General features: G+C 34.0%; 1 protein-coding gene across 1 annotated transcript in view; it reads right to left on the bottom strand.

Annotated features, from left to right (window-relative positions):
- Positions 1-403: 403 nt before the first annotated feature.
- Positions 404-10854, bottom strand: part of LOC145665785 (uncharacterized) — a 42834-nt gene continuing 32383 nt past the window's right edge. The window contains exon 2 of the mRNA XM_081732925.1: positions 404-630. Within this exon, the coding sequence (XP_081589051.1) occupies positions 404-630 (227 nt within the window). The remainder of the gene's footprint in view (positions 631-10854) is intronic.

Raw genomic sequence — 10854 nt, 5'->3', positions numbered from 1 at the left:
TGACGCACAGCACTAGCGTTGTACGGGCGAGCGTTGACGTGAAGAATCGCTGGTCATGTCTTGAGTAACTACGGTCGAGGTTTATGCATTTTTCTACGCAGTTTCAGCGGGAATTAACAATATTACGCTGCTGTGGAACTTCTTCCACTTGCTTAACCTTTGATTGAGATTGGCGACAGTTTTCTGGTCTTCGAGAAGATGGAGCTTTCCACTCGTTGGATTCTGATTTCAATTCCAGCTCAAAGACCCTGATCCACGTTTCATCAATAACAATAATGCCACGCAGAAAGCCCTCGCCTTCAACGCTGAATCTTTGTTTCACAACCGTTTCATTGTCCAGGCGTGTCTGCTTCTGTTCAGCAGTCAAAAAGTGAGGGACCCATCGGACAGAAGTGTTTCTCTTCTATAAATCATTTGTCAGAATTTGGTATATTGACGCAGATGGAATACCTGTGATGTCAGAAAGTTTCTCCCATATCACACGGGGAACTTTTTCAGGTGCATCTATCACAAGTTGAACGCTTCTTTTATCGGTTGATGGTTTCGGAGTTCCTAGTATTGCATCATCCTTTACGCTCACATGATCGCTGCGGAAACGAGTAACCCAACGAGAAACTGTACTACGGTCCACTGTTGTCTCAACACAAACTTCATGTAAGGTACTGTGAATTTCTATGGGGTTGTTGTTTTAGTCTTTACGTACGATCCCTGATCTTAAATAGACACGTTACCCGAGATACCTGTCGCCTCCATTTCCAATATTTGTCAGAGCCACATGTATTCACTAGAGAGCGCACAAACCGATATCCTGCTGCCTCACGGTCTCAGTTTCAACTGATGAAATGTTTACCTCGATTTCATCACCCAGTCCGCAGTGTTGCCATAGTTATTTATGAAATGACCCTCGTATTATGCCATTTCGATAGGTCACTTTCCGAAAGTTGGTATATTCTTTCGAGAAACTTCCATTAACTATGTTCTTTGTTTCTGTGGTGTCAATTTCTTCTCAAACACGTTCTAACCAGTCTCTTTTCCTCGTTTTCATTATCGGTATCATCAGTATTGTTCTACTTTCCTCTACTACTTTTAACACTTGCCTACAAGAAGTATATAAGTCACTATTAGAAGTATCTATGTCATTCTTAAAAGAAATCGAGCAATAAGAAATACACTATGTTGTTTAACTATGTATATTTTACATACAACGTACATAAATAATGTGTTCCAGCAGAATACAAACTATCAACTGTGTAAGAGTAGCAATGAACGACTTACTTTTGAACATCATAAAAAAAAAATTATTTTATTTTCATTTTTTCTAGTCAACAACACATAAGAATTTTCCCTGAAGCATGACATTTTATCTAGTTCGATGTGATCTATCGATTGATCTTTGTATTATTTTTCGATAATACTTAAAGTTAAATAAAAAATCTAAAAAGTTACGGATTTTAATCATAATTTGGGGCTATATCCCATTAACCATATTGCATTATGCCAAGGTGCTACCGTTATACGTGTAATAAAGAGATTGATTAGTTTATATATTGGTATCAGTTTTACAAGGTGGCGCAGGAAACCAGGGAAATTTTAATTCACTAATTCATGTGAAATGCACATTAATAATTCAGATTCGTGTAGAGAGTATGTCATTAATAACGACATTAGCTATCGCATTAATAACGATATTGGAAAGATGTGCCACATTTCAGCATACATATTATGATAGTAATCGCTGCAATGTTCAGTGTATTACGTCTTGAAGGACGTCAGTGAGTCTTCTTTAACCATCAGTTTCAGTTCAACGATGTTTGCAGGACGTGTACTGTACTCTTTGCTTTCGAGATGTCCCCATTGATTGGACACAAAAAAAAAAAAAAATCACACACACTGAGTTCAGGGGATCTCGGAGGCCATAGAACGTCACCGTTCTTATCAAATACATTTACAGAGAACACACACACTCCGAACTGCTTCAATGCAGTTCGAAAAAAAAAAATCCATTTTATATCTGAATTTCCCAAATAATAATAAAATATACAGTTGAAATGTATACATGACATGTGCTACTTTTTCTAATTTCAGGATGTATTATCAATAAATTTCGATCTTCTACGTCTATAAAATAGTTAATGAATAACTATTTTCCTTAATTGAGAACAATCATATTTTTATTTTGACAAAAATGGAGTGACTCCATCACACGTTTGTATGTACAATCATCTTATACTGAGCTGAATGATACAGTAGCTTTGTTCTCCATATATTTCTTGCAGAACGTTTGCAAATTCCTTGTTTGTCGTTTGATATTTTATTTTATTTTATTTTATTCGTTCATTGATTTGTTTTCTTCTTTCTTTCGTTCCCTCATTGCTTTTTTTTTTCTTTCTTCAAATATAAATTTTGCTTCTTGGTTCTTGATTTTTAAGAACGACACATGATTAAGTCACTCTTCACTAGCATGGACGCTGCCGATAACAAAGTAAAGACTTGAGACTAAAAGTTGACAACACTGACATGCTTGTTGAAGACTCATTATGTCTACTCGCTTGTAGAGAATTTTGTTGGTGTGATTTAAATATATAGTGAAAAATCCCATAGAAAAAATATATGTTGCAATTTCGACGAAAATTCCCTTTATCAAATACAAATAATTAATGGGAGTTTTTCCCACTGGTTGGCATCATTGCCTTCAATGCTTCATTATTACTAAATGGCAAAGTTTTCAATGTTGTCTTAAACGATGTCCCAAACAAATGCCGACCATACATTGTTGCTAACTTTAGATTCAAAATTTCCCGTTTCCCTGCGCCACACCTGTACTTGAGCAGGTAGCGTAATTGAAAAGCATAAATTTTGAGAGATAAAAACTATGCATGAGAAAGTACACTCACCTATATAATTTTATATAGCTTAATAAGATATATCCATTGGTATTTGGCTCATCTCAGTTATTATTATTATTATTATTAATAATAATAATAATAATAAAATAATAATAATAATAATAATAATAATAATAATAATAATAATAATAATAATAATAATAATAATAATAATAATAAACAGTACCAATATTGTAGAATTGGCAGCTGTTTCACTCAACGACATACTGTACCTTTAATTTTTAATCTTTTGGTATTTGTTACACGTCTATGATAACATTTATGAATATTAAATTTGTGCGTGTATATTTAAAGATTTAGAACTTTTTCTCAGCAAGGTTCGTGGTTCGCTCCCAGACCAAATGAGTTTGTAGTGGAGTGAGTATCGTGTTTGTGATTTCTGCCGTTCCCTCTCACTTTCTATCACACCAATTCTTTCATATAATCATTCAGCTGCGTTAAATATCCATCTCCTTTAGTGTGAAGGCTTAACACTGAATTAAGATTTAATATATTTCAGAAAGAATGCAAAGATAAAAAGAATCTATCCTGTTTAGTAAATTTTCCTACGCTCGACTTGCAGAATAATGAGTGATACAGTGGTGAAACAAAAAACTGTAAATAAATGATACAGAAGATAACTAGATAAGCAACGTACAAGGAAATGTATTTTTTTTTTTAGAAAGTGAAGATATCGTTTTATAACTTTATCACCACTTAAATGTTGTACACTAACGTTCAAAGCAGACAGTTATTATTATCAGTACATATATTCTTGGTGATTTATATATAGTGGAAGAATAAAAGACGCATCCTCTGAAAAATAGTATAGCCAGCTAAAAAGGTCCAAACTGGTGTATTGTTTTATTATATATATAAATCAACTTAACGGAACCGTATTTTAACCACTTAAACGAATAACGAACAAGATATATAGTCATGTGTGTTGCGTGTATGTGTGTCCGGGATATAAGAGTTTAAATATTGAGTTATGTTGTAATATAGATATTATAAGGTTATCTATTTTTAAATACCTTTTATCTATCAGTACTGACTATTGGAGAATGTGCTCTGGTATATCCTGACGCTGTTGTTGGTGCCATTGCAGTAAATCAAGAGAAATTGCCCAGTCGATGAGCTTCAACACGGTGATTGTGGAAACACGAAATGTCTCATCACGGTTTAACACAACTTATGTTCGGCGAGGCTTATCGGTTGTTGTTAAACCATGTAATTGCGAGATCTCAGTTGGATTTTCTCCGTTGAAACTGCGGTCCAATAAATAGGACTCAGGAGACAATATTTCAGCCTTTGGTATTAATAGGTTTCTACAATGCATTTGATAAAACACACGTTTACCAATCATTTATACTTCGTTTGTGGTGTTAGGATCTATATCTTCCAATACCTATAATTTCTGGAATTTGCTTATGTCTTATTTGAGAAATAAAATATGATAGCAACGGTAAATAAACTTTTTTTTAAAAAAAAAAAAGCGCTACGACTTCAGATTATTTCTCTTTATGAGTATGTACATATTTTTTACAATGACAGTACTAAATCAAACGAACTTTTCTTTTTAAAAAAAATCGCGATAGCTATTCAATGCGTTTATTTTTCTGGTTTTGTCCTTTAGGAAAAGAAACGGATGGTTAATAGAAATCAATAATTATGAAACATTTTGTTGTTTGTTTCTGAAAATCCAGTGTTTCTTTTCAGCACTAAGACGTCGATCTATAGTTTAAGGTAAAACTGGAACCATCGTAATGCGGCCTTAGTTCAATGCTTTCCCATTGGGAACCGAACCCTAGACTGCGTGTGCCAGAGGCGTGCACCCTAGCCACTAGACCAGCAAGGAGACTTTGTGGCATACAAATGGTTATCAGAAGAATGTAAACCTCTAGAAGAAATGCACTTTATCATATTAATATGGCATTGGACCTTCTTTCGTCTTCAGAACAACTTTGATGCGACATGGAATCGAGTCATAGAGATCGTGAATGGTAGCTGGTAGCAAGTTGAATATTATATCATTCCGCGAGAAGTGTGTCACCCAGCTCCATGAAGGTGATGAAAGTGGAAATCTGCATCGGATTCATGACTCCAAAACGGATTACAGATATTTAATTATGTTTAGGGCCGGGAATTCGGCACACCAGAGCAGATGTTCAACTTCAACCAGGGTACGAATTACCGGGGGGGATGAGGGGGATTTTCCCCCTCAATCACATTTTGTTCCCCCCCAAAGAAGTCAGCTGAAGTATCCCCACCGGGGATGCTCGCTTTCCCCCTCAAACTATGCTTAGTATAACTCCAAATTTCACTGATTTTTGTTGTTTCTTGTAAATTTAATCTTCTAGCTGTATTTCGAAATGATCGATGTAAACTGTTCAGTTTTGGTCATTTCTACTTACCACCTAATTACCCACTATTTTTAACGTTGTTTAGTAGAACTATATTATTATGACTACGGTTGTTACTTGCAACTGTACCTTCGTACCCTTCAGTTCGTCATCGTTTGTGAATTTGAATGTACTAATTGCGTATAACAAAGCCATATATATATATATATATATATATATATATATATATATATATATATATATAATGTTCTTAGCGGTTGGCCAAGAAGAAGTAAACAAATAGCTTCTTCTACCATACTTGGCGAAGTTCGGATATGTCATATTCATCCTCTATATTTGTATCGATTATCATCTTATTTTAATTTTTGTTATAACATGTTATTTCATTTTCCAGTGTACTCTTTGTTAGCACATGGTCTTCATTCCCTAGTAGGTTGTGAGTATGCATCTCAGAAGTTGCATTTAATTTGTGATAATTAGCATAGTAATCACTGCTTTTACAGTTTACGGAAATGAACTTTTGACACTGTACTCAAAATCTGAGATATAGGTATTCTCTCGTAAGCATATGTTAACGTACACGCTGGGGGATACGCTCCTAGTGAGCAGACATGTTAATGAAGGTGATTTTTTAGGTGAATAAGCGAATAATTCAAGATTTGTTTCAGCATTTGTTAATACGACTGGTTCTCCGTGTCATTGTCCGTGTCTGTATAAGCATTTCAACTGGAGCGGGTTTTTTAAAACCCTTTCAGACCTGGTGGTTACATTTGTGTTCATTAAGTTTTAAGCTTAATATAATTACTCTGGAGGATTCTAAATGGCTGGGTTTTTATGTCAGAATTCTTTGAACTTTTCTAAATCACTTTCCACTATTTCTGTGGTGTTTTAATCTGTTGTCAGGAAGCAATGCACATTTTTTGTAGACTACTTGCAGGAGCTATGACAATGGACAAAGCTCACCCACGTAGGCTGTTTTATTCTTGGCGAAACAAGCTATTTGCAATAAATTCTCCTTTTGTTTTAGTGATGTATTTTGAGTTTCTAAACTATATAGATCACAATGATGTGTTCGATTAATCCCATTTTTATTTTACATACGTATTTCAACCCTAATGCACGCAAAATGTTTCGTCCATAATTCTCTAAATATGACATCCGCAAACGAATTGACCATTGTATTTCATTTGTTAAGTCATAAATAATAATAATTCAAAATAACAATAACACCGGAGAGTAAACAAAAAATCAGGTCTGAAAGGGTTAAAGTTAACCCTTCATTTTTCCATCTTTTCGCTGTACAGTTTGCTGTCCACGCAATTAATGTTGTCTGAAAAACTTCAGTGTAATGTTTTACTTTATATGAATAACGTAGCCCATAGTGAATCAACTCATCTTCAACCTAACAGTAAAGTAATTTTTAAGTGTTGGCTTTCCGTGCCCATCACGGAATCGATATTTGGAGAAAAAAAAAGTCGTGATGAGCACAGCTTTAACGGGAAGTAGAAGCACAAGCTCGAAATTTGAATTGAGATATTTTAAATATTTGTCCTTCGATTTGACCTTGATGTGAGAAATCGGGACCAGCAACAACCCATTTCTTATTTGATAGGCTAATATCTAGATTTTCTTAAAAAAAAGTCCGGTTTAACTGATAATTTTAGTGGTTTTCACAAGACTGAAGTAGGTTTCTTTTCGCAACCTGTATGTATTAATGCAAAGTGGAAGCTTTCAATATGAGTGGAAAAATTAACATATGCTTGTGATCTGGCTATCGCTCGAGCCAAATTATTAACTAAATAAACCTTAGAGAGCTACGGGGACAAGAGTGAGTACAACATTAAAACACGTTCAGAAAGGTTTAGTGAGGTGTGTGTATGTCAGACAATATATATGTGCATAGTTATTGTCGGTAGATTTATTAAATTAATAAATCTCTTATTTATTACAGATATCACACACACACACACACACACACACACATATATATATATATATATATATATATATATATATATATATATATATATATATATATATGGGGGGTAAGGCATTTATTGTCTCATTTTGAAATTTGAACCTTCAGACTATGTCCTTTCTATTTTATCCCCCCAACATAGATTATCTAATTCGCACACTGACTTCAACCCTATGTTTCTCAAACCAAGCTGCAACAGCTTCAGCTTTGTGTAGTGTTGTAAATAGAAAAAAAACCGTTCGTTTTTTTTTCAGAAATGTACGTTTTTTTTTAGAAAAAAAAAACATTGCCCCTCGTTTTTTTTCTAAATTTCGTTTTTTTTTTCAAATAGTCATTTGTAATGCATCTTACGTCTATTTAAATATGAAATATTTTTTTGTAGGTGTAATCACCGTAAAATGCAACATAAATTAAACGCTAGACACTGATACGCTACAAATATTTTACAATTTACATGAATACCATACCTATTAACAATTCGGGTTTCAGCAGTTTTCATCAATATCAACTAAGAAATAAAAGTAGAAATGAAATGTTGTTTTTTAGTGAAAGCAGGCCTTTAATATGTACGAAAATAATGTCACAAACAGTATAAAATTCAAATAACTTGTGTAAAGGTAAAAACTAACACTAATTTGCCTAATAGTATTTTTCTAAATATCATATATAAATAATTTGTCGACTAGATATATATGATATGCAAAGCCGGCTCTACCATATCTGTAACACATGCATTTGCATAGAGCGGCAAGTTTGGAGGGTCCGGCAAAATCTGTTATAAGTAGAAACCGGATGTTTAGGGATTAAAAACTTGGAAAATGGGCAGGCAAATAGGCACTTAAAATTCTAAAAAAAAAGCAGTAAAATAGGCACTAAAATGTAACTCGAAATAATGAAGATAAATACTCAATACAATTTAAAAATAGATTCGTCATAAATAGTGTTCAAAGAATATAGCAACATACCTGTTTGTTAATGTCTTCTTTCATTCTATATGTAAAAAACGAAGCTAGAGAGAGAGAGAGAGAGATTGTAATGTACCATGTGCTTGTGTTATTTACAGTATATAAATTATATGTATTTCCCAATTAAGTCTTATTTCAAAGAAAATGCATAGAACACGCAACATTAGGCACTAAAGCAATTATTTAGGCAGTGAGGGCCGAAATAGGCAAAATAAGCAAAATGAAGTTGGCTTAAATCGAAACTATAATTCCCGATATAAAATTTAAAATGTTATTTTTGATCATATCTTTAGCATTAAAGAACATTAAAAAACATTTTGCCTAACATCCGGTCTCTAGTTATAAGTATATTATTTAAATTAAATATTTCTTGTTGGAAACAGAGTTCATGATGATGATAGTTACACTTACTAAGTTGACCTATTTGAATACTACCTTCGTTTGTTTAGGTTGCATTAGTTTAAGGTCACATGGACAATGTTAAAGCAAATAGTCGAATCAATCCGAGCACAATGGCTTGATTGTTTTCAAATGCAAGAATCCAATTCTCGAATAGTAGCGAATATCTGTTCCACTTAGTAAGTTATCACAGTTTTGATATGACAACTAGTCTTGTTTTTGTCAGAAGCAACTTCCTTATCATTGAAGATAGAAACAAGCTTTTTAAAAAATGTTAACAGATGTAGAAGAAAAATCAAGAAATAAAGATAAAAGAGCTAGTTGCACTGAAATTGCAAACTGATACATTCAGATTGAAGCTCGATATTGAATTCTATAAAAAGGATTACCATCTTTCCTCTTCAGGTGTGTTTGCTTTATCTTTCACTAACATAATAGATTTATATTTAAAAGAAAAAAATAGACAAAACGGGATTGCATTTTTAGTAAGTATTTAAGCCTTTCTGAGTGCAACTGCACTTACCCTCCCCTTCATTGTTCATGCTGAAGTAGCATACTCAAGATGATGACTTTTAAGATTTCTTTTCTGGAGAAAGGGGGAGGCGGCAAATTGTGCCAAGCACAAATTGCCTAGGGCCGACCGTGTGTATGATGATGAAAGTTGGTAGTTGATAATAATGGCACTTCTTGTATATGTATATACAAGACATGAATGTATGATGACACAATTTGAAGTAATGCAGGGCGTTTCAAAATAATATTAGGGTTTTGAAACTTTGTAGTATCTATTACAATTAACTTACAATTATAAATATTATATCAAATGAAAGAGCAACTCAAACAGTTTTGTACGCACGCATGTACATACATTGTTTCTTCTGTCTGCCGTTAGAAGGAGCAAGTAGCAAAGATGGAGACTAGAGAGCAGAAAGTTTTTTGTGTTTTAATAAAGGTTGAATCTGTACAGTGCAACCGTCGGTGTGAAGAATATTAAGAAGACGCTTGCAACTACGTCCTTATCGTTTGTAGTTGCTACAGGTCTAAAGCCTACAGACTACGGTTTACGTGCCAATTTCGCAAGTGAAATATTGCTGCATAACAATAAAGATTTTCTGGATCGTGTCATCTTCAGTGATAAATCGATATTTCACCTAGGAGCTAATGTGAACACTCATAATGTTTGCATCTGGCCGTCAGCAAATCCTCAGGAGATGGTACAGTTGAAACGAGACTCCCCTAAATTGAATGTGTTTTGTGCCATATGGCGGAAAGTTTATGGGCCTTTCTCGCCTATCGACTAGATGTGTACCGTGTGACGAATGAATCTCACATCGAACACTTGTAGCAAAGACTGTTTGAGGTGCTCTTTTACTAGATGCATTGCTTATAATTGTACGTAAAATGTAATAAGTACTACGAAGACTTAAAACCCCGATATTCCTTTTGAAACACCCTGCATTTCTCACCAACAGTGTTAGAACTAAGATGTAAAAGGAGAGAAAATTTTCCTTATAAATTTATTGTTTACAACAAAGATATTATTATTAGTCGAGATTATAACTACAACAACACGGTTTAGTAATGTAATCAAATGTACACCAGGTGGCCAAAGTGGCACACGGGTGTGTCATGTTTTTAATCCGCTCCTGTGTGGACACTATTTAAGATATCGGGATATTATTCTTGCCAAATATGGTTGGACCATAGTTTATTATATTAATTTATTTTTCTTCTAGTGTCGAATTTCCTTCTCAAATTTCACGCCAGTCAAAAATTCGAGAATTTTCTAATTTCAAATTTCCTTTACTTCTTTTTTCCCCTGTAGCTTCCTTCGTTGTAGAAAGACCTCTTTAATTCTTGCCGGATAGATACCTCGGATGGATACCTAACTGTTGACATCAATTGGACGGGCCTGCGCGTAGTGTTGCCAATTAGGGAAATTAAAACTTACCTAAATTTGGGAAAAATTCGAGATTTTGTTTATAAATCCGTACCTATACGTCCGAGTGCAAGTCAACTTACGCCAATCGAACATTTGTCCTTACTTAACAAATGCAAGTACAGATCTTTACAATGGGTAATTAGGGGGCGCACGAAAAATTCGTATTTAGGTTCTAACCGTTGATTTTTCTAGTTTTTCCCTTTTATGTTTACCATAATATATTTTTGGTAATTAGAAGCTTTGTTCCTTAAATATCGCCCTAATACTTGTAGGATATATTAGCGGTGTACCAATGTTTAATTTAAGATAGTTTGCGTCTGTC

This window comes from Thermobia domestica, chromosome 1 (assembly GCF_964235325.1).
Source record: "Thermobia domestica chromosome 1, izTheDome1.hap1.1, whole genome shotgun sequence".
NCBI classification, from domain to species: Eukaryota; Metazoa; Arthropoda; class Insecta; order Zygentoma; family Lepismatidae; genus Thermobia; species Thermobia domestica.
The sequence above is the reverse complement of the archived record's forward strand: the minus strand, read 5'-3'. Positions and strand labels throughout refer to the sequence as shown.